At 37.3% G+C, this 24,162-nt stretch overlaps 1 protein-coding gene across 2 annotated transcripts; it reads left to right on the top strand.

Moving 5' to 3' along the window:
- The first annotated feature begins 145 nt into the window (after window positions 1–145).
- MYBL1 (MYB proto-oncogene like 1) lies at window positions 146–24,162 on the top strand. 2 transcript variants are annotated; one of them, XM_030266284.4, is made up of 16 exons: window positions 146–297; window positions 3,848–3,950; window positions 4,077–4,148; window positions 6,891–6,983; window positions 8,142–8,362; window positions 10,032–10,215; window positions 10,420–10,494; window positions 11,924–12,025; window positions 13,262–13,495; window positions 13,793–14,158; window positions 14,634–14,776; window positions 14,993–15,107; window positions 16,698–16,814; window positions 16,901–17,005; window positions 18,912–19,091; window positions 21,543–24,162. In XM_030266284.4, the coding sequence occupies exons 1-16, from the start codon at window positions 278–280 to the stop codon at window positions 21,669–21,671; spliced, it is 2,259 nt and encodes a 752-aa protein (XP_030122144.4). In that variant the 5' UTR covers window positions 146–277; the 3' UTR covers window positions 21,672–24,162. The 2 variants fall into 2 exon arrangements, with proteins under 2 accessions (XP_030122144.4, XP_030122143.4); XM_030266283.4 differs by having other exon boundaries at window positions 11,921–12,025.

Raw genomic sequence — 24,162 nt, 5'->3', positions numbered from 1 at the left:
AAGGGGCCGCTGCGCGCCCCGACCTTGCGGGCAGCGGCCAGGCCGAGCCATGCCTGACGCGCCGGGGCCGGGCCGGGGCTGAGGGCGGCCGCCGGGGCGCTGCGGGCACCGCGGGGAGCAGCGGGACCTGGGAGGATCCCTGCCCGGCTGGAGGCATTCTGAGCCGCCGGTGCCCCGCTACGTCCCTGCCCTGCTGTGAGAGAGGGAGCCCGGGCGCCTCGGGGGCTCCGTGCTGCGCCCCGCGGCCGCGGCGGCCCCCCTATGGTGCGCGCCGAGGATGGCGGAGAGACGGCGCAGGTGAGTGCGGGACCGAGCGCTCTGCGCTTTCTGCCCCCCATCCCCTCCCGGGCAGTGCTGCCGTCCACGCCGCCGTCCCCAGCCCAGGTGCTCCCCCCGCGCTCCGGGATCCCGGCCAGGTGCCGCCCCGCCCCTCACCGCTGCTCTCGGCCTCCTTCCACCGCCCCGCTCTCGGCTGTCACTGCCCAGCTCCCTCCCCCTCCGGCCCCCTCGCAGGTATCTCTTCTCTCGGACTTCTGGGCACCACCTCTCGGGTGCAAATCCCGCCTTTCCCCTGGCAGCCGCTCTCACTTCTGTGCTTTCGCGCAGGCTGTTTTTGTTGTAACTCAGCTGGGCAACTGAGCTTGTCAGTAACAACTACGTCGTCTGCGCAGTAGCTTTCCATGCTGGTTATTTTTCCTTTGGTGGAGTAACACTTTTTCCCTTTCACTTCACAATTCCTTTTGGCACAGCCTTGATGTGAGGTTTGTGCCTGTTGATTCTTTCAATATGTTCAACGCACCTACTTTTTCTCAGCTGATATATTCACACTCTAGCCTGAAATGTTCCTGAGAAAGAAAGTTTTGCACAAGAGCTCCAGCAGCTGCCCTAGATGGCTTTCATACATCTTTTGTTATATTGATATGAAAATGGGCGTGTCTTTGCTTTGTATTCAGAAGGTGGGTCTTGGAGAACTGTTTTGTCTCTATGGTTATTCTTGTCTTAAATCAGTTTCTGGAAAGTTACAAAGAGATGTAAGAGAAGGATTAGGATTGAGAAAGGAAAGGATACTTGGTGAGTTATCTATGGCATCTGGGGTTGTGAATGCATACTTTTAATGGAATTAAGGGTGGTTTCAAAGTTACACATACTAGAACTGCTTCTGCATTGTCCTCTGACGTGAAAAAAAATTATAAGAGAATATTTTTCTGCAAAATGACAACTAAAAGAAGAAAGCAATGCTTTGGTGTTCACAGACTACTGAAGCTGTCTGTGCTTGGCTGTCTCCAAGAATAGCTGAGAGACAGCATGTTTCTTGGCACTCCTAATCAGCATTTTGTAGTTTAAGGAACTTTCACCTGTGGTATTACACGCAGTAGTTTCATTTTTGTCAAGCTTTAGATTGTATTATCTCCCATGGCTGTGGAGTGCTTTGATTTCATGATTGAAAGTACAGTGGGTTGTGGATAGCAGAGGAAGGTTTGGTTAGAGATTGGTAGCCTGAGGCGGATGTTGTGTTGGTGTCTGATGATGGTATCTCCAAAACTATATCATTGAAGCTATGAGTTTTCATGAAAGTTACTTCAAGGCTTTTATTCTAGGTGTGGAGTAAGGAGAAACTGTAATTGTTTTGCACCAAATGGTATTAGGTTTAACCTTATATTCATTTAAAGTTAAACTGCTCTTTTGTTGCATTTGCAAGTTTGATCTTTTTCTTTTAATGGTCCTCAACTCCGACTTGCATGGACAACTAGCAAAGATCTCACAAAATATGTACTTCATTGTCCCAGATGCCTTGTTGGATGAATCTTGGTGGATGCCTTCCACTTCAGTGCAGTATTTTAGCAGTTTCATAACTGCAAAAGAATTGTCAAATGAACTATAACAACCCCATGTGTTTAAAAATCTTGTCTTTTTAATTGAAAACTAAAGTAATAGTCCCACTCATTAATCAGGATTTGATTTATAGTCTATCATAGCACTAGTCTAAACAAGACTCAGGACTAAGTGGTTGTTCAGGTTAATCGAGGTGCAGGAGAGGTTAATGCCTGCTTGGCTGACAGAGGCACCAGTGTGGCTGTGGGACACGAGTGCACCCGGAGAACTCCCAGCGCAGGGCTCTGCACCGCAGCTACCTGTGGGGCCCCACCTGGTCTGGCACCGCTCTCAGCAGCGTCACCGCTTTGTATGTGGAGCCCTTCTCTTCTTTTGAATCCCCGTGACTTTTCTCCTAGCTGGAGACTGCTCACAGACTAATTTGCTGTGCAGTGGGTGAGGAAGTCGTGTTGACTAAGGGCCTGATTCTAGTTATAAGTGAGCTGTATGGCCTGCCTGGTATGAAATGGTATTATGAGAACTGTATTTTAGTATTACAATCCTAAGATAGATCCCTGAAGTTTGTCAAACATCTGTGGACAAAAGAAAAAAGAGGAGTTGGTAGGGAGGTAGAAAAAACTGCTGCTTCTACGTTTAAGTTCTGTTTTTCTAAGTATTAAGCCACCTAATGCAAACCTCTTAAAACGTTTGCATTTTTTTTTGAAAGTATGATGAAGAACTTGCTGTTGACCTTTCCACAAGTTTGCTGTCTTAAGTAACTCAGCAAAGTTTTGATTTGCTTATGTTTTACTGCTGCATCATGAAGCTAAAGTAGGGCAAATGCAGGTGTGGTGTAGGATGTAGAAGCAAGTCTGCAGGACTTGGGCACTTACTATCATATGGTAATGCTTTTGGATAAAGTATGTCCTTGGTGGCTAACAGGAACAGACTTAATGGGAAATAATGTGTAAGTGGTTAATCAGGGTGCTGATTGCATGTTCTAGAAAATAATGGAGAGATCGCCCATGGAATCGCTCTTGGGATGCCAGCACAGGTTGATTTCATTACTGGGGAAGGGTTTTTTTATACTTTCAATTGAAAAAGTATAGTTGTCAAGGGTGAGCAGAAATAATTTTTGTTTTGAACCTGAATTTATGATATTTTTATTGTGCTTTGTACCAATAATAAAACGGAGAAAAAAATTGCACTGTTAAACTGCTTTTAATTTAAGTGATATATTTGGATTGGGAGTCTATTCTTTGTGCCTTTGGTGTAATTAATGCAGGGGCACTGCAGCTCTTGTTGTTAGAGTTAGGCTTCCGCATGTGTTTGAATTTATGCTAACATGAGTCACTGAGACCGAAGTTTCAGGGCCGATTCCATGAAACACTTGCCCGTGTTTCTTTGGAAGGCTTTGTTTCTGCAGGCGGTGGAGCTCCGCGTGTCTCCAGTAGATGGAGCGTGATGTACGCGGAGGTACCTGGCTGCCCTCTGGCTCTGTGCTTCGAGGCTCAGCCCTGATGCCAAAGTTATTTATTCTGGAACGTATCTGTCTTCAAAGATTTGTGTCTAATTCCCGTACCACCGAGGCAACGCTTTTAGTCAAGTCAGGAGCCCACTTATAATTTCAAGTTGAGATTTACTTATTTGACATTCTTGTTGTGTTTGTTCTTTCACTTATGGAGGTGGATCATGAATGTATTTTGCAGTGTAACAAACCACTCTATAAGTTCATTCGTGAAAATAAAGAAGAAAAAATGTATTAGAAATACATGAATCTTAAAAACTGGTTTTTACTTCAAATTTAAATCTTGACTTGGAATGAGTTATCTGTCCAGTGTGTGGCCTTGAAATTAAAATTCATTTGTTACTTTGACATGGTGAACTGCTGAAGGCAGACCTTGTGATCATGCAAATCCCATATGTCATTTTAGAACAATATGTACAGATTGGAAAAAAGCTGCAAGTAATTAGAAAAAAAAAAGTATTTTAAACTCTATTTTGATCTTCTTCGCTCATCTGTTGTATTTTGCAGTGAGGATGACGATGACTTTCACTATATGGATCATGACTATGAAGTACCACAACAAAAAGGTTTGAGGAAGCTATGTAGCAAGGTGAAATGGACCCGTGAAGAGGTAATACTTTTTTTTTTGCTTTACTCTGATCTCTACCTGATCTTCTTAGCTCATGAAATATGTTATTATTTTGTATTGTAATGGGGTAGCATGTAAAATTTATTGCTTGAGATTATGTCTTAACAGGATGAAAGGCTAAAGAAGCTGGTGGAACAAAATGGTACAGATGATTGGGCTTTCATTGCTAGTCATCTACAAGTAAGTTGAATCTCTGTTTCAGTTAAGTTCTCTTAGTATTTATTTACTTTGGTCATATGTCTAGCTTGGAAATGAAATGAAGTAGAATCAGAATCAAATAATAAAAACTATTTTAGATGATTCTTCTAAAACAGACTTGAGCTCTAGCTCAGACCTTGAAGAGCTTAAGGCCGAAGCCTTATGGGCTCAGTCTGCAGTGATAGTCTGAAATGATCAAAAATATCTTGTTCACACTTGATATTTGTTTTAATTTTAGAATATATTCCTGTATCTTACTGGTTCCATTACTCATGGTGGCTATATCCACAGTTCACAGGTTTCTTCTGAAGCAGTTAGGAGAGTGGGTTGCATCTGAAAGATTGCTTGAAATGAGTGGGATGATTTTTTTTAACTGCCATAGGAAAGGGGGCACATGTGTTTTATTTATTGTGCATGTTTGTTGGGTTTTTTTGTTTGTTTGGATTTGATTTTTTTCACAGTGATGACCGATTCCCTGAGGTAATGCTAGAAAATACCAACAACTAGAATTGATGGTGTTTGTTTCTCATCTGAACAAATGTTATAATGTGCCTGCTGTAAAAATGTGGTAGAATATAAGGCTGAAATCACTTCCTAGAAGTGGTATTGTATATTGAATATTAGAGATCAAAAAATTACACTCCTCCTACCTTTGAGGTTCTTACAGTATTGTGTGGGATTATGTAGTTGTATGAGATTCCACTGTAAGGTAAAAAAGGTCTTGAATTCTAAATGCTGAACAATGATAACTTTGCATTGTTCTCGTCAAATTTTTGTGCAACCGTGATGCTTCTGATTTTTTTTTTCCAAGTGGCAAAATATAGATATCAGGTAATATACTCAAAGCTTCTAAATTTAAGTCATGCATAAGCAAGTCCATATTCCTTACATGTACATTATTCCCTTATAAAAATTAGTGAAATGAGTGGATGTCAGAGAAGAATCAAAAAAATTTTATATTAAGCTGTTTGAAAATACATTTGGTGATACTGATATGTAGGTGTAGTATGGAGTTGCATTTAACAGATCTATCAGTTTAATAAAGAATTCTCCATCTGAAAACAAATACTTCTGGAGACAAAAAACCTATTGTTCAGCTGGGCCAAAGTGAGATTGAAAAAATGTTCCCCAGTCATCATAGGAAATGTGCATAATCAGGTGCCTGCTGCAGAATCATTAATGTTGGAAGGAATTTCTGCAGGTTATCTGGTTCACAGCCCCTGCTCAAGCAAGGTCAGCTGGAGCAGGCTGCCCAGGACGGGGTTTGGGTTTGATTATCTCCACAGATGGAGCCTGCACAGCCTTTTTTGGCAACCTATTGCAACAGCCAAATAATAGAGGCTGGCATAATTCACACTTACCTTGTTGCTGATGGCCTTTTGCTAGGAAAACCAATGGTAACTTGAATTGTAAATGTCTTCAAACTGCTGTGCTTTTAAACCCTTATTTCTTTGCTGGACTAGGCACAGGTAAGCCTTCCCTCCATTCTGCCTGAAAAAAAGTGAAGATGGCTTCAAGGTCACTCGCAAGAGCGAGAGTGTAGCTTGTAATCGCTTTTGATATTTTTTGTGGCTAAGGCAGACTGAAACAATATTGTTTCATTCCATCATTTGTTTTGCCCTTCTCTCCAAATCGTATTATGATTTCAGAAATGTCTGGAAGATAAAAGCACTAAAAGGCCACAATTTAAAATGTTTTCTTTCCAAATGGTAACAGCTATTCTATATTGAGTCTGTCTTTTACAGCTTGTCTTCAACAGGAAATGATGATGTTTTGTAAAAAACTGTACTGTAACATACAGTTACTACTTGTAATTAGCTTGAAGGTACTGTGAACAATGTAATTTCACATGTTAATGTTCTGGGTGTTTTTGCTGGTCTTGCAGTCTGCTACTTCATTGATTTCATCTTAGCATGATAACACCTTTACTGGGTACACAAGAACAGCAAAACCTTGCAATTAATCCTTTCTATCCAACAGCTTGCACTGAAGCAAGTAAATAATTATGTCCCAGTGTTAAAAAAGTATGCTGTGCTGGGGCAGCTCTTACCTGAATATTTCTAAGCATTGGACCAACCCTTTCATATAGACAGCTTTTAGGAGGCTAAGTGAAGGTTTCTTCTCTTTCATAACTGGGAACAATATTTCAAAAGATCCTTAGTGAAGCTACAGAAAAGCACCATCTGTCCTGACCGGCAAAAACAGTGTTGTTTAATTAGTATATGTTAACTAAATTTGATCTAAACCTGTTTTCCTTAACACTCTAGTAAAGAGCTGAGAATACATTCATTTGGGATTTAGCAAAAAGTGTGTTCTTTTATTTGAAAGAAAAAGTATTTTCTTAAAAAATTTCTCCCCTTATTTTAGTAATAGATAATGTCAAAAATAGATCAGCCACAAAGGTCAGAGAAAGTGTGGAGTAATGAGGACAAAAATAAATACAAATTTTTCTTCAAAGAGTAAGTTCTGAATTTGATTATCAAGTTAGTACATTGAAGTAATTAGATTAGAGCTTCATGCAAGCTTGTTTTTTTTTCCAAAGAAGAGTTTTTTATAGGCAAGTGGAATAAGAAATAATAAGGTAGAATTTAACTATTGTACTTAGAACAATTTCTAAATAAGTATTTTAATTTGAAGTAAGCTAATAATTCATGCTAGAATGTATTTACAACTTCGTGTATTCGAGGGTTTAACATCTACACTGTATTTCAAAAACTGTTTCAGAATCGTTCAGATTTTCAGTGCCAGCATCGATGGCAGAAGGTACTAAACCCGGAACTGATTAAAGGTCCCTGGACTAAAGAAGAAGATCAGAGGGTAACAAAAGCTATTTGATACTCTGCGCTTTAATAAAATTGGCATATGACTGCTAAGAATGTGTACTTTTTTTAAGTTCCATTCCCATGTAATTGATGTCTGATGCATCTTGTGACATGGATACTTTTATTGCATTATGATGTATGAGAAGAAAAAAATTCTCTCTTAAGTAGATGGAATGTCAGGTCTGCTGAAGCATTTAATTTCCCATTAGTGAGATTGCTGACTGAATTATTCTAGCTTACCAAGTAGGGGGAGGGTCTCTTTGTAGCTCTAAAGACCAAAGGTCTCATTTACATCTTTTGTTCCTCAAACCCACCAGACTTGAAGGATTTGGGAATGAGGGAAATTATTTAATAACCTACTGTTACAACCCTGAGATCAGCTCATATGGTTAGAGCATAGTGCTAATGATGCCAAGGTTGTGAGAGTGATCCCTGTATAGGCCATTGGACTCGATGATCCTTCTGGTTTCTTTTCAGCTCAGAATATTCTGTGAAACCATTTCTTTGTAAAGAAGCTATCAGTGTTTTAGGCTCCTTTTTCACCTTGCTGTTGTTCATCCATACTGTAGCCTTTTGCCTGCACAACCTGGACTGCCTGGTAGGGAGATACAAATACAGCTTTCTTGTGGTTATTTCAAACTGGTTTCTTGTTCCTACTGTTAAAAACTGTTCTAAGATATTCTAAACTACTGTTTGTTACTTTATGAATATGGTCTTTCTAATCTATTTTTTTTACAGTTCTCATTAGTCTTTTAAGAAAAAGCTTCTACTTGGTAAAAACTCCCAACCTCCATTCCATTTCTAGATGCAGAGGTGTGGGTCTTCCCTTGTAGGAATATTGTTAAAAATAGTCAAACAAAATGTTTACCTGTTTCTTTTTTGGGCTTTCCTAATGTCAGCTTATGCAGTGGGTGATTGAAAGCAAACTTCCAAGTGAATGTTTTCATCAGTATACACTTATAGTTTAAACGCAGAGAATTTTGAGTTAGTAATTTTTTGATTTTTAAACCCCCAAGTCACTGTCTGCCTCCTTAGGCCTAATATCAGTTGCCTATTATAATGCTGTTCTAAAATGTGTGTTTATTGGTGTTCTTAGCCTTTGATTAGGTAAATTAGGTTTTGAAATCATAATGTGCTTTCATCTGTATTGCAGGTTATTGAATTAGTTCAGAAGTATGGTCCAAAGCGCTGGTCTCTAATTGCAAAACACCTGAAAGGAAGAATAGGCAAGCAATGCAGAGAAAGATGGCACAACCATCTCAATCCTGAGGTAAAAAAGTCTTCGTGGACAGAAGAAGAGGACAGAATAATCTATGAAGCTCACAAGCGTTTGGGAAACCGATGGGCTGAAATAGCAAAACTTCTTCCTGGAAGGTGCTTTGCAACTCTATTTGTGTTAAATGTTGGACTATGAAAAGTGCTCATCTCAGTACCCTTTCAAATTAGACAGCATCTGCTGAGACTTACATCAAAACATAGTTATCTTGATAGATGCTAAAAATCTTTTGCATTTGACCTGTATTCTTAAAAAGACGTAAAACCCATAGAAAGAGCTCTAATGGTTTGAAGGTGTCTTCAGATTGCTCCTGATCAGTTAAAAACCCTCTCTAATAGAGCTGAACTGAATTAACTGCAAGCAGTAGTAGAAAAATTATTTTATATCAAACTTGATCTCAAAGTGCCTTCATTAATATGCATTTGAAGGTGACTTTCCTGGTTTAAGATCTGATTTTTTTTTTTAATGTAGCACTTATTGAACTGGACTCTTGTAAAATAAAATCTTAGTAACCTTCAAAAATCCAGACTCAGAAGTCACGCATTGGAAATTTAGTTGGTTTTCATGAAGTCTCTAAGTTAAGAATGAATTGTATGCATTGTTTGCCTTATATTTCTTTCAAGTTTCACTGCCAATTTCTGTGGTTGTGGAAAACAAAATTTTAGTGTGTGAAGAGTTGATTGAAATTATTTTATCTTGTACTGTTAACTGAAATTCAGTGTTAAGCTGTCCCTTTCTGAATTCAGTTTGTGCACTCAAGAGGTGATTGTCTAGCTGTGCCTGAGGAATGTCAGCATTTTTTACCTTGGTGTAATGAGGGATGTGTGCTTAAAAATTTTGTGTTTTCATGAAGTGCACAATCCATGGCTCACAGTAAATCCTTTGGAGGAATGAGAAGAGATTGGGTTGCATCTAAATAGAATTTTGGAGAGGGAAGATTAGTTTGACAGAAGAATTCCTATTTACTAGCTTGTTTGTTGTCAATGAATCTGGCACTGTTAGCTAAAGACTGCTAAATATCATAGACATAGAAGATCTGTAGAGTCCAGCAGTCCTGGGATGAAAAAGGGGAATACTTCTTGGAGTGACCTTAAATGAAGAATGGAGCTTTAACCAATTTTTGTTTCTTTGTACCTCTACCTAAGGCTGTTTAGACGGTAATGCAGTCATAGTCTACTCTTGCCTTAATGTTTGTTTAGTGTTAGGAGTGATTTCAGCCTGCTTGTCAAAATGCCATGCCTGTTTTGTCCTATCCATGATCAAGGGCATGAAGAAGCAGTAGGATGTTCTTCCACAAAGCTGCACATAAAATGCAGAATGGGAATTGCAGACTGTCAATTTTAGAAGAGATGTTTCCCAGTAGCAAACACCAGCGAAAGTGTCTTTATTATGCTGTGTGACAGTGCAGTGATTTTCTTAGCAACACATACTGCAAATTTATAGCAGAAGGGTAAATAACTCTGTGTTTATGAAATGATTCCAAGTATCTAAGAAGAAAGGTTCTTTGTCGTGATTACAGTCAGAACCAAGGCTTTCTCCTTTTTTAATTTCCAGCACACTTGAAGTTTAGTAGAAGAAAGTTCTAAAAAGAGTAGCTTTCTAGTCATTAGGCCAAAACCCTACTGATAACAGAACCTCTGGTCTAAGCTGCTGGAGCTTTCTGGATTTGTGGCTTCAGATTAACCTGCTGTACAAACCCTGTTAATTGTGTCATATATTAAATTTTGAAATATGGAAACGAGTCACTGTTTTATGCTTTCATTTTAGGACTGATAATTCAATTAAAAATCACTGGAATTCAACAATGCGAAGAAAAGTGGAACAGGAAGGATATTTGCAAAGTGTTATAAAGTTTGAAAGTGCTAGTTCTGCTGAACTTCAGCCCCAACCTTGTCTGAGTATGGAACATTTGCACACTCAGAATCAGTATTACGTGCCTGTTCAGACACATGTAAGTTCAAAATTTAGAATAATAAGTATTTCCCAGTGGTTTGAAACAAGAAACATATGTGAAAGACTGAAGATTTGTTAACTATTTTTGTGATTTTATGGCAACTCAGGATTTGTAAACCATAAATAATTTATGTATAATAACTTGAGATAATTTTATATTCTCCTTTTCTTGAGGGTTTGTGAAATGTTTTTTGTTTTTTAGATTCCAACATATCAGTATGCCTCACCAGAAGGCAGCTGTCTAGAACATACTCCATCTTCTTCCAACATAGTTCAGGTAAATTTTTAATAGCCTTCATAAAATAAAAAGAATTTACTGCATAGTATTATTCAGTAAAATGAAAAGTTGTGTATCTTCAACATGTCTGTTAGTCTTTGTTAGTCATCTAAATTTATATAGATTCCTCTGTAAGTAAGCTTGCTAGTGTAGTTGGTAGTTTTAAGGAAAAATGAAGCTCTTTCTATATCCCAGACACATGATGCTTGTGCTTATTTCTGACAGAAATATGGCTTAAAACATAGTCTACATGTCAAATCTTGAGGCTAAATTGTGACATATATTAGTATTACCTAGCTTATGAGATGCTTAAAAACAAGACTTTACAATTTACATGTATGTAATAAATAGAACCCTATCCGCTTTACTGTGACTTACACTTCTGGTTGTGCTTTTTAGGTTTTATTTCTTTCTCACTGATAAACATCTTTCAATCAGTTGCTCTTTTGCAGCATTCTAAGTACTGAAGAATTAAGCAACTTAAAAACAAATAGAAATTGGATATGTTATTTCCTTTTGCTTTTTTGGACTCACTTGCAGTATATCTAAAATTCCTCATGTGGTGCAGAATATATATCTTGGTTACTAATATGAGGCCTTGGACAAATTCTTGTGAATTTGGGATTAGTAAAAAGTATTTTGACACAGGGAATAATACATGTTTTGTTTGTGTTAGATAGAGGAATTCTGTAGAGCTCTCTACGTGAAGTTTCCCTGTGCAGGTCATCTGTTTCATGTTGCATTTTCTTCCCTGATAATGGTATAAGAATACAAGTCACAGCAAAGCCTCAAATGGCTTTTGACAGTCTGGATTGCCCTACACAGAAAAGTATAAGATACTTTCTGCTCCTTGAAGTAGTCTCTAAACTGGTGATAGCATATATCCTCACCTGTGTTTGTAGCAATAATGGAAGGTGTTAAGGAGGGTAACAAACCAATCAAAACCTATTACTTAATTTTCTTTTCTGATAGTAGGGGTGACATTGTTTCTATAAATACTGTGTCAGCAAATGCTGATTTGGAACACTTTCTTGCACACTTAATGATGATAAATAGCATGCAATTGTGGAAGGAATGGGAAACACAAACATACAAACCAGTGTGCCAGCACTTGGTTCTATTAAAGATAAGAATATAGTGACTTTAGAAGGTGCTTTAGCACACAGATAACTTACAGGCCATATTAGAATGCAGTTAAAATACCACCTTACACACCACTTTAACATCAGATCCATCTCCTGGTAATTGGAGTTGTTTCAGTTGTGAGTGACTTCTGTACTACAAAATATGATACAACCTGAACAGTTCTCTTCCCTCTCTGCATGGATTCCTGTTAAAAATGCAGCTGTGTTATAATACAGAATCTTTACTGTGAAGAGGTGGTGGAAGTGAAAAATAGTAATGGCTTCTTTCTTAAATTTTTCAGCAGCCATTTATTGATGATGATCCTGATAAGGAAAAGAAAATAAAGGAACTTGAATTGCTACTTATGTCAGCAGAGAATGAAATCAGAAGAAAACAAATGTCTTCTGTAAGGACTGTAAATTTCTATATATATTTGAATATGCATTACTGAGGTTAATCCTCAGAAATTCAGTAACGGTTGTGTGGTTTAGTGGGGTGTTTTCACCTGACCCTCTAAAATCAAACCTATGGCTGTTGCATTGAAAACCAAAAATCTGTATATTAGAACCGAGACAACTTATTTTTAGTGCAGTTTTCTAAACTGTGAAGACAGCAGAAATATGACCAGCAATTTGGCAGTTCCTATGACCCATTATTTTAATCCTCTTCAGGAGGTGACACATTTGATATCATTGCCATTCAGTTTTATGGATCAGCAATATTGATCATCTACTCAGTAGAGGTGAAAAATACATGGGCTTGGCCCCATTTGATTTTGAAATGTCCTATAGATTTTATTTCCTTCAAACTTCAGTGTGAGTGCTTGCAATACTTAATATCCACATTTGGACATGACAAACACTAAATAAATATGCACTGTACACAATTTGTGCGTAAATTCAGTGGACTTTCCTTAATTCTGTAGAATTGTGGTGACTTGCAGATGGCGGTCACTGATTTCTTCAGAGGGCTGTGCATAACAGACACCTAACTAATCCAACTATATTGATCATTAGGTTACAGGTGAGCTGCAGGTTTTATGTGGTGGAGCTATTCCTGTCATTCTTTTGAAACAGTGCAGTTATGCTTATCTAGTAGAGTCTGGTTTGCTTCTAGATTTCCAGTGAAAATTAAAATTTGTTTCTTGGGTACAAAGCAGTCTACTGAAGTGGGATAACCTTTTAGAAGTTTATTAACTATTAATGCAAAATATGCATTGAAAAACCCCAGATCAAACAAGTAGTATTTCACACTGTAGGAACATTTTCTAATCTCAAAATTAGAAGTTCAGTGTTCCGTACTGAAGATGACTTCATAATATACTGGTGTTCAAGTACTTGGGAAACCTGCATCAGAGATGGCTTCCAATACAGCCCATAATTACCAAAGTTGTGAGTGTGTATAAGATATGAATGTGAGGTAAGATAAAAATCTTGCACAATTTGAGGATGTTGAGCATGTTAATGTAAAAAGAAGAGTAACGTCTTTAATTGAAACAGATAACTAGTATTTGAAAATGCCAAAATTAATTGTTATGCTTAGTATTTCCACACGCTACTTTTTTTCCACCCTGCAGTCACATAATTGACTCTTTTCAACCTCTAATTTGAATAAGATTAACGTATTTCTCATAATTTTTTAGCAAGCTGGAAGCTTGTCTTGTTGGTCTGGGAATTTTATCATGGAGGATTGTATGCCTAATACACTAAGTAGTCTTGAGGAACAAACAAGTAATTTCTACAGCATGGATGAGACCCGCATCACACCTGTTCAGCACAATTCACCACCTAAGTATTTGGGTGTAGAAGCAAATAGAATGCTAACACCTCTACAAACCATTCCAGAATTTGCAGAGGCGCTAGACCTTATGGAAATCGTAAGTTTGTATTCCTTGTTAAAAGCAAGTGTTTAATTAGAATGTCAACTTGCACAATATGTGTACGATACTCTTAAATTACCTTCTTTTGTATTCTATAATTTCTGCCTTATCAAGTGCTTTATTGCCTCTTTTAAAAGAATTGTGTCTTAAAATATCCAGTGTTTTATGATTGTATGAAAGACACAGAGAATAATTCAGTATATGACTTGTGGTGGTAGAGGGCTGATAGATTGGCCTGGACATTCTCAAGTAATCTTGGATAAGCCTGCTTGTGTTTTGCACCTTTCCCCATAGGATCCGGTAGCGTGGAGTGATACCTGTTTTGAGCTTTCCGAGGCTGTTGTATCCCCTGTCAAGCCAGCTCCAGTAAAACTAATGCGGCTTCAACACGGTGAAGGGGCTGCTGAGTGCCAGTATAATGTCGGCGTTATGCTTGATGGCAAAAACCACAGCAGCATCAGTGGGGATGAGGAAACAGTTTTTTCGACAACCTCAAACTTAACTAAGTTCAGCAATCCACCTGCTATCCTGAGAAAGAAAAAGAGATTGCATGTTGGGCAGTCCCCAGTTAGTGATCTGAATGATGGTTTGTGTAACGATGCCGTCAATGTTGCACTAAAGCGGACACCAGTGAAAACACTACCATTTTCTCCATCACAGGTGAATGTATTTTTAAATATGACTAAACATGAAGACTGTGGTGGGTGGGTTGGTTATAAATTGTAAATAGTTTCTAACCTAGTAGTACATTGCAGCCTAAATCAATATGTCAAAAAACTTCTTGAAGCATCTTCATAGGGGTGAATATATTAAAAAGATATTGTTAAACAACCTGCATTTTGAAAACTGATGGAGAGGGCGGCAGCAGCAGTGGCAACCTGTGCCTCAGCTCACACTTTCTCATGCAAATAACTGTTGATAGAGATCTTTTGTCTCTGTGACCTAATTAAGGAGTAGGTATTTTAAGAAGAAAATCAAGGTTTCAGCAGTAAGTGTAAGTCAAGAATAAAGTATTGGGATTTGTCAGTAAAAGTCTTTCAGATATATGTATATAATTTGGGGGTTTTTGCTGTGTAGCACAATGGTGAAATTTTGTCCTGTAAGGTTGCCTTTTTTTTTTTCTTCTTATGCGTAGTTTTTCAATACTTGCTCTGGAAATGAACAATTTAACTTTGAAAATCCTGCATTTACATCTACTCCAATCTGTGGGCAGAAAGTTCTTATTACAACTCCTCTACACAAGGAAATGACGCCACAAGATCAAAAGGAAAATGTGGGGTAGGTTTATTGCATTAAACATGTGGTGGTGGTATTTTTTAATACACATGGGGTAATGCTATGGTGATCTTAGTACTTTCAGATGCATGGTGGTGATATATTTTCTGTAAATGAAGGTATTTAAAAATGTTCCTTAGTTTAATTTTATTACATTGCTAATGATAAAATATTAAAATATTAAAATGCACATATGAATGCTTTTCTATGCTTGAATAGTTTTAGAAGTCCCACAATGAGAAGATCTCTTTTGGGTTCAACACCAAGGACACCAACTCCTTTCAAAAATGCTTTGGCTGCTCAGGAAAAAAAGTATGGTCCTCTCAGACTTATGGTATGTGATGATACTGTTCCTTTTCTTCTTTGCTGAAGTCTAAATGCCCTCTTGGTTTTGCTGAATCGTAAGCCTCAGTGTGATCTTAGAAAGCATTTGCTTATCCCAGAGAACAGTTAGAATGTCAATCAAAACTGCTTTGGATCTGGTTGTTAGACTTGTCTCCTTCAGTGTACTATGAAGGTATTGTCTTCTTGGACAGTAATTTGGTACATGTAATAATTTGATCCAACGTAATTTTAAATGCATCAGTTTCATGTTTGTGAGTTGTTTTAAATTTGCCTATCTTTGCTAAAACTATATCTCTTACAAGATGGTTGCATAATTGCCTGAAAATTTTAATACTTTAGGATCCCTTTTTTTTCAAAAGAAAAATTGTAAATCAGAGAATGAATGGGTGTGGATTCTTGAGCTGGGTAGTCCAGTAAGAGCAAACTGCTGTAGATGAATATGACTGACCTCATTATTTTAAACAACTTTCACATTTCACTTGAAAACTGCATTATCTTTGAATCCTCTGGACTATGGGAGAGCTGAGTTGTTCTTTGATTTTGGTACTTCTACAGCACTAGGACTGGAACTAGGTGTTTACCACAGTGTGATAATCTTGAGTAATATTTGCAGTTTTCTTCATCCTAAACCCCAAAATTTTATAGTATAGCAGTTCATGATCCTGATTCTGCTGGCTGTCAAATACTTTCTTTTTGTTTTGTTGACTGGGTAATGTTACCTTTTTTTGTTAGTTTGTTCCAAATGAATTCAATTTTTGTTCTCTTCCTAGCCTAGCTAAGGTATGTTAATACATAATAACTTTTGGAATTCAGGAGACATATGCTTTTCAAATTCTGAAAAGATTCCAACCAATATATATTGACTGCTTCTTTTCTGCAAACACAGAAGGTAGCTCAGACTTTGCCACAGGGCTTGGCACCATCTGTGTTACCCTATAGATTCACAGTCCCTCACTATGCAAATGGAGTGGTTTGGCATTCCTGTTTCTGTCCACTATTAACCTCCTGTTCAAAATCAAATTTTGAGGGCTTAAGGGAATTCTTCTCCTGTTGGTACACAAAGGAGCCATCTGTATGGCTTCTGTGAAATTCTGTACTGTACTTAGGACTATCAATGTCCTATTCAAAGATTTGTGTTAAAATTGGTATGAATTCATTTCACAACAACAGTTACACATTTCTAGTACAGTTTTTTAGTATGTTTTTATGCATGTATATATACATATATGTGTTTATGTAGGTATTTAGTATATATCAATTACTTCTATCCCTTTTATCAGTGGATAACCATTTGCAAACAAGTAGCTTGTCTTCTTCAATGCTACCTTGCATTTTTTGAGGCATTGTGTGCATATATATGTTTTATCTAGCTAAAAATGTGGAGTAAAATGAACTTAAAATAATCTTCATGGCATTGGAATGTAACCCCGTGGTTTTGGACTACATTAGCTTAGGTCCTTTCTTGCTATGTTTTGCGATGTCTCTTTTCTGGCCTACATTAGCTGACAGTAGAGTGTTGTAAGAACTGGCCACTAATAGACTTCCTGTATTTTCTTCTTCAATTTCAATTAATGTTTAGTCCCAACCACTTGCCTTCTCGGAGGAAGACATTAGGGAAGTTTTGAAAGAGGAAACTGGAACAGATATATTTCCCAAGGAGGAAGATGACACTTTGTATAAAAACTGCAAGCAGGAGGTAATATGACAATAGTAATCTCAAATAGGTAATAACTGCTTTTAAATAATAATTTACAGATTTTCTCTACAAAATGTTTATTTCAGCACAACTTTTCTAAAAAAGTCAGAAAATCACTGGTCCTAGATCCACAGGAAAAAGAAGAGGTTGGGGCCCAGCGTTTGACAGAAGATAATAGTTTAGATGTACAGGTAAGAATTAAACTAAACTAAACTGACTGAAGAGCCTCACTGGCAGCAATATTAATATGGAACTGTGTATCTTTTGTTCTGCCCACTAAAATAAATTTTTGGATTGAAATTGTCTAGATTAATGTATCTAGAAAGTGAAAGGTACCTTCAGTTTGAAATACTATCTTATGCACTTGAGACATAGGTGAGGATTGGGCTTGAATTCATGCATTAATTTTTCCTTTCAGTCCTTCAGAGTAGGTAAAATAATGTGAATGTGTTACAGGTTTGTAGCAAAGCTGTTTCCATGGTGGTTGCCTATAAACTTTAGCATACACAGCATGCTGGAGGTTTCTGTAATATACCAGGAAGATGACATTTGCTCCTGTGCTGTGCATGCTTGACAGTCTGGCAAATGTGTTCTGAAAATACCTAATTGCATATTAGGCAGCATGTTTTTCCTGCTTCACATAGTAGGGGAATACTTTAAAGAAATATCAAGCATGTAAAAGATGAAGTTTAGGTGCTTCCTCTGCCTAAAGGAATTTGAATACTTCTCCCTCAACAATCAAGACATGAAGAAGTCAGATATGAGGATATTTTGGTCCCTCTTTCCTTTAAAAAGAAGCTTAATGATTTTTTTCAGTGGAGTAATTGAATAGTTTATTCTTTAGTCTTGTAGGAGAACTTTGTTCTAATGAGTTCTTAATGCAGGTATGTGTTTAATGCTTACAGAGTAAATGTCTGTGATTCTTGATTAGGTTAAAGCTATATACAGCATGTAGGAGCCAAGGTCCTTAAAAAGCTGGTGTAAGGTGCTTAGGTTACACCCCTTTCTAGCTAGTTTTCTAAATTCCCTTCTGAAGTGCCTCTTAGATTCCGTGCCAAGCCTTGGAGTCTTCCTGTTGGGTATTGGGTGCTCTGCCACCTAGTGGGAATTGCCAGCTTCCCCAGGAACATCTCTTGGGAGGAGCAGCAGTGCTTGCAGCCATTCCAGTAATGACCAAAATATCTGCTGTTCTCTTAGTGATGTCTTGTTTATTGTGGATCACTGAGTCCAGGTTAAGATACACAATGATGCTGTAGTCTATTAAAGTCTGGGGACTGGGGAAAAGTTGATTTTTCCTTAATTTTCATAAAGAATGCTGGTGCAACAAGAACATTCATTCCTAGCAAGAGAGACAGTGGTAGTATCTTCTTAAAAATTAATAAGATTTTGAAAGTAGAAATTGTGTGTCCATATGATGATAATTTAGGAATAAGGTCTAAGGTGGAATAAATACTTAAAGGTAGTTTAATGGAGTGTTTTTACAAGCAGGCAAATACTTGCCACTGTTACTGTGAACTAATTTTTGGTCTCTAAAATTGATATATATCTGTCTTCCACTTTTGTATTCTGGAGCTGGGTTAATTTCTTTTTATTTTCATAGACACAATACCAATATATAAAATTCTTCTGTCATGATCCATCCAGTGGTTATTTCAGTTCTTAAAGCAGTTCCTCTCCCTCAAACTGATGTGATATTACTTTTTTGACTCTAGTCTCCTTGTCCTTACTTTTACAAGGATCATCCTAGACATGAAAGTGATTTTTTTTTTCCTCCTTAAAACGGTTCTGTAGTTACAACTTTATCTAACCTTGTTCTTTACAAAATGTGTCAAAGTGGCATGGCTTTAGAGTAAAGAAACTGTCTACTCAGTGATACCTAAACCATGTTAGCAACTCCTTGTACTATGGATCCCAGTGTGGACCAGGCTAATTCTTCATATACTGTCCATTACATTTTCTTTTCAGATTCTTTCCTGGGGTCTTTCTGATATTATTTACTTTATTTACATTTTGACTTCTCTGAACACAGCATTTGAAGTGTTTTTGCATTAATTACTAATTATTATTCCTGTTCTCTACTCTCTTTTTTGTCAATAGTCAAAAAATGCATATACCACATCTTTATTAATGACACCATTGTTGGAAATACAGGACAACAGATGTAACCTGACATCAGAAAAACAGGATACAAATCCAGCAAACAAAGCAAATGCTGTCATTAAGAAGAAACTGAATGCATGTACAACAAAAAATGTCAAAATGGAGAAAGTTCTTCAGGTCTGGATGCAAAGAATTCTGTTAATTCTCTTAGTGGGTTAACAAAGAAATTTTGTATTGCTTTATTTCTGTCTTAAACTAATATCTAGAATTGTTGAAACCAGTGATCCAGTTTCAGTGTTTCCATGATTCTTATTTCTTGTAAGTTGGTAATTTTTCTGCAAAGTGTTTGTTCATAGCTAAGTTCTTTAAATACAATCCTGATGTTTCACATCTTGTTTTAGTGAAACAAACTGATGTTTCACTAAGATTTTGGCGGGGGGGGGAGGGGGGGGGGGGGCGAAACCAGGGTAGCGGAGACCAACAAAACAGATTTGGGTGCCCAAGCCTATGAGTTAGAAAACTTGACCGGGTGCAAACTAGACTTCTTTAGGACTTTAATTTCGCAAATTTTTCTGGTGCTTACTCTTCATAATAAGCCCAGTGGGATTCATTAAGCAGAGTTTATCCACAGATTCTATTTGGTAATGGTTTTTGTAACAGGCCTGTTCTTTTACATATGTATATTTTCCATACTGGTAAAATCACTGAAGCTAGTTTTCCCTCTGTCCTGATCACCAGCTTTAAGAAGAGATTTCTTTGACCTGACTTTGTACCAGTTCCAGTTTATCCCATAGAGAATTAATGTGTAAGATATTTTGGTCTTCTCAGAATATCTACAGCTCTGTATTAATGAAAATATTAAAACCTCAGAAGATGGGACACCTGGAGCCTGATCTTCCATATTTTACTTAATTGCTTTAACAATTATGTTTTTAAGTAGAGAGACAAGAGTATTGATTTCTGATCTTTTCTTATGAGGAAGAAGAACAAAGTTCATTTAATTGTGATATTAAAAGTAAAAAAAAGAAAAATTAATTTTGCTGTGAATTGCAGCAAAGGTGAATACATCTATCTGACCTAGAAGTATGGCTGACCTGGTTCAAGGCAAATTTGGGAAAGAACCCCCAAAAGGGTTCCTCTAGGAAGCAGATTCTATCAGCCCCTCCCCCCAGCTGGTTCAGGAAAGATACCTCCTTGGAGAAAAGTGGAAAAAAACTGTTTATTAAACAAGCAAACTTAAACAGTATTAAGCAGTAAAACTTCTTGCCACTCCGTGAGAGAGACAAACTCAGAAAGCCCCCCCGGGCTGCAGCTGGGCTCACTCAGTCTCTGATCAGTGCCTGTGGCGCTGGAAATGCTGCGGCCCAGACCCGGCCCGCTGGACCACAGGTACTGCTGCTGCTGCTCTTCTGGTGTTCAGTCGAGAAAAAAAACACAGTCCAGGGAACTTCTTTGCTTCAGCTAGCTAAAACTAACTAGAAAAGCAAAGGAGAGCTCTGTCTTGCTGTCTGTCTGTCCGCAGACAACACAGTCCAGGAGCAGGAATGTGGAGGAGGGAGTGGAGTTTCTGAAACCAAACTCCGCACTTCTTCCCTCCCCCCTTCAATCCTGGAACAAGCCTTACAGGTGCAAAACTTATTATTCAGCATAAACAGGGCAGACGATCGATCGGGGATAAAGGCATCATACAGTCAACCTAGGACAATGGCCTTCAGAATACTTAAAAGGGGAGCTTAGTCATAGTATACTCGCAAATATTTTCATTGAACCATCTTTTTCCTTTTTCCCCAGAGAAATTCTCTCTCAGATTTGTGGCCTCTCTAACCCCAAGATCCTTCCATGAATCAAGTTCTGCTAAATTTGTAGAGAAGCTCAAACAGCTAATTTTCTTTGTGAATCAATATGTGGAACTGATCCCAAGGATCAGTTTCTAGTTCCATGTGGGAGGGAGAGGATCTTGCATTCTTCATCCTGCTACAATCAGCCAGTGTCAGGTCCAATTTGGAGCTGAAACGAATCACTTCAAGATTCAGTACATCATGTGAAGATGTAGGCTTTGCTTCATGGAAAAAAACAGGACTAGTAGCTTAATTATTCTTCCATTCATCATTGTTATTTCCAATTCCTTTGCCATTTCTAATATATCCCCCAAAAAATCTGACTGTTCTTCCACAGCTGTCACTTGGTTTGGTAAAGTTCTTCACAATCTTCTTTTTCAGCTCCCACATCATTTTACCTTCTTTGTTTCCAGACAGCTGTCAGTAATGTGTTTTTCTGTTGAACTTAGCACATTTAAAGAGGAAGCTATTCAAAGAGAAGATAACTTAATTAGCTTCCATTTTATGTAGATTGTTGAAGTGGTTAGACTGTATTGAAGAATATTTTTCATTTTGTGTGTTAGAACTCGAACCATAAGCCAGATGCACTGCTGGGAAGCTGGATTAGGGGGTGGTGAGGGAACTTTGTTGCAGGTTTTAGGTATTGTACTGTAGAACAGGATCCTTCTCAGTAAAATATACTATTGCTCGGCTTTAATAATTTATTACTATTCTGAAACATTGTATGAGAATTGCTCAAGTATTTTAGTTTGTTAAAATAACCTTTTAAACAGAATTTTATTTTATGCAGCCAAATCGTGACTGGGAGGCAGTTGTTTATGGAAAAACAGAAGACCAGCTTATCATGACTGAACAAGCAAGAAGGTATCTGAGCACATACACTGCCACCAACAGCAATTCAAGGTCTCTGATACTGTGATGGTCACTGCAGCTGACAACCATCTCTTGCCATTGAAACTGAAACAATGTTGAAGGCTATTCCTGTGTGATACTTGGGAATTAAGTCTTTGAGAAGAGTCTGCCAAGGGAAACCTTAAATCTACCTTAAAGCTTCCTTTCTTCTTTTAACTGACAAAGAACAGACATCAAGCTCTTGCATTCTTTATGAAGGGATACCGTAACAGTTCTGCAATGAATTTTTTAGATATTAAAAGAGTAACCCCCTAAAATATAAAGGGTAAAATACATTGCAGTACTGACAACATACAGTTTTTAGGTCTATTTTTCATATTTATTCTTTTGACTTGCATCGCTTTTTTATCTGTTAGAGCATTTTCAACATAGAGTAGGTTTATAGGTTGTTACTGGTTTCCAAACGAGCAACATACATGACTGAATGTGCTTTCGCTTATGTAGCATTTTTCTAGTATATAAAGAAACACAATGGAAAGGAGTACAAAGGAAGGATAGAAAGTTGCACTACTAATTTTTTTTGGTATGCTGCAAAACAGTGAAATTAACTACAGTGTTAAATATATTTATTTGCAAATGGTACTAGAAGTAGGCAGAGGGGGTGAATTAAGTTTAGTGTAAAGCATCAGTATTTTCTTCATAAATCTCAAAATGAGATGATTGTTGAATGTATTGTACAGTATGTAGGAACAAGCAAAATTTTGTAAATTGGAAAGGAGTCTGTTTTTATAATTTATTTCCATTTCAAAGCTTAAATGTAGATATTTATATGTATGCAGGTTGTCTAGAGGCCAATGTTGTTTCCTGTTAAAACAGCTAAAATGGAAAAAGGACAAGTTTAAAATATATTAAATAGCAGAAGAATTACAGTGGTGAAGTGTAAGAATCTATACTGTATGCTACATCTACATAAAGATTGCACTATAGCCCTAAAATCATGTTGGTCTACAACATAATTACAAGGTATTCCTGTATTATACAGCAACTATTCTTGTACCTTGTTTAAGTATATTTAGAAAGAAATGGTGGGGGTCTTATATGTGACCGAGGAGTACTTTGTCCTGCATAGGAACTAAAAACTAATGCATTTACAATATGTATTTTTTTTTTTTTAAGAAACTTGGCACCTTGGATCTCAAAACATTGTATCTGCACTTAACTTTGACCATTATATACTGACTAAATGTTTGAAGAGCAAAGAGAACATTCTTTTATTTATGAAAAATCTTTGTCCTTATTTAAAGGTGTACAGGTCACAACACTTGCTTTAGTTGCCTATTTTAGGTATTTGCACTTATTTTATGTCTTTATTTTTGGTTTTGAAGGAATGTTTTGGTTTGCTTTTGTTGTAGAGATTTTTATGTAGTTAATTTCGAGCAAGTTGTAATGGAGTGCTCTCAACAGATACTGACAGGTAAATGGAATTGTACACTGTAGTTTTAGTTATTTATAATTCAAACACTCTTCCTCTCCACTCCCGGGTGTGCTGCTACAGATCGTGGCAGAATCGGCTTGCTGCTATGAGAGATGGAAAGAGCGAGCATCATATGCACTGTATGTAAAATTACATGATGTCAGGTTCTCTAGTTAACTTTATGAGATCAACCAGTACTATGCAGGGTGTGGAAAGTGTTCCTAACACTTTGATATCAAAGATGGTAGAGAAGAATTAATAAATGGAGAATTTTAACACATGATGAGCAGCACAAGGAATGTAATGGGTTCTTAAACTTTTTTAAAGCATCTCAAAGCTTATACAATCCTTGTTTTTATGAGCTTTTTGATATGGGCTCTGATAGTAATAGACACAAACATTTTTAGCAGTGTTTAATTCACGTCAAATTTTTTGGGGGGGTGGGAATCCTATTATAAGCAAGGGATCAGAAAATGCCCATCATGCCAGGATTACTCCTCACCTAGCAAAATTTAGAAGAGTCAGTTGGAATTCTTGGCAGTACTAGATTTAGGTGTGCATTACCAGAATGGATTTAACAGCAACATGTGGTGCTGGAGACAGCATTTAATTGACAAAAAAATAAAATCAAACATTAAGACAAAATAACTATCTAGAATCTGGATGGTACATTGAAGTAGAAATGGTATATCATCAAAGCTACCTATACCAAGTTTAAGCATAGATTTATGATAAGTAGTAATAATTTGTGTTGGTATTGGTTGGATCGTTTAGTTAACTCCTACTTTGTTGCTTTAGCAGGAAGGTTTTATCTTTCATATGTCAGGCATCTTATTACTTTTTGAATGTTGTGTGCATTTGCATTTCTTTCAGTTTATAGGTAAATTGTACATGCAGCAGCCAAACTTGCATGAAACCTAAATACATATTACACCATATTTTTGTTCTAAGGTTTGACATAACATGCAACAAATGTCTTGTTTATCTTAGTTTTTGTTGTACTACAAACTCTTATTTTATGTAAGAGAATCTCACAATACAGACCACGTTAATGTCAGAAATAAAGCATCTATGTACCAGGTTA

Source organism: Taeniopygia guttata, chromosome 2, assembly GCF_048771995.1.
Source record: "Taeniopygia guttata chromosome 2, bTaeGut7.mat, whole genome shotgun sequence".
NCBI classification, from domain to species: Eukaryota; Metazoa; Chordata; class Aves; order Passeriformes; family Estrildidae; genus Taeniopygia; species Taeniopygia guttata.
The sequence above is the reverse complement of the archived record's forward strand: the minus strand, read 5'-3'. Positions and strand labels throughout refer to the sequence as shown.

Excerpts from the sequence above, each read along its gene's own strand:
- MYBL1 (XM_030266283.4), top strand. The coding sequence starts at position 278 with ATGGCGGAGAGACGGCGCAG. Across the intron at positions 3,951-4,076 it reads TGAAATGGACCCGTGAAGAG|GATGAAAGGCTAAAGAAGCT; the intron begins GTAATACTTTTT and ends ATGTCTTAACAG. Across the intron at positions 6,984-8,141 it reads CTAAAGAAGAAGATCAGAGG|GTTATTGAATTAGTTCAGAA; the intron begins GTAACAAAAGCT and ends TCTGTATTGCAG.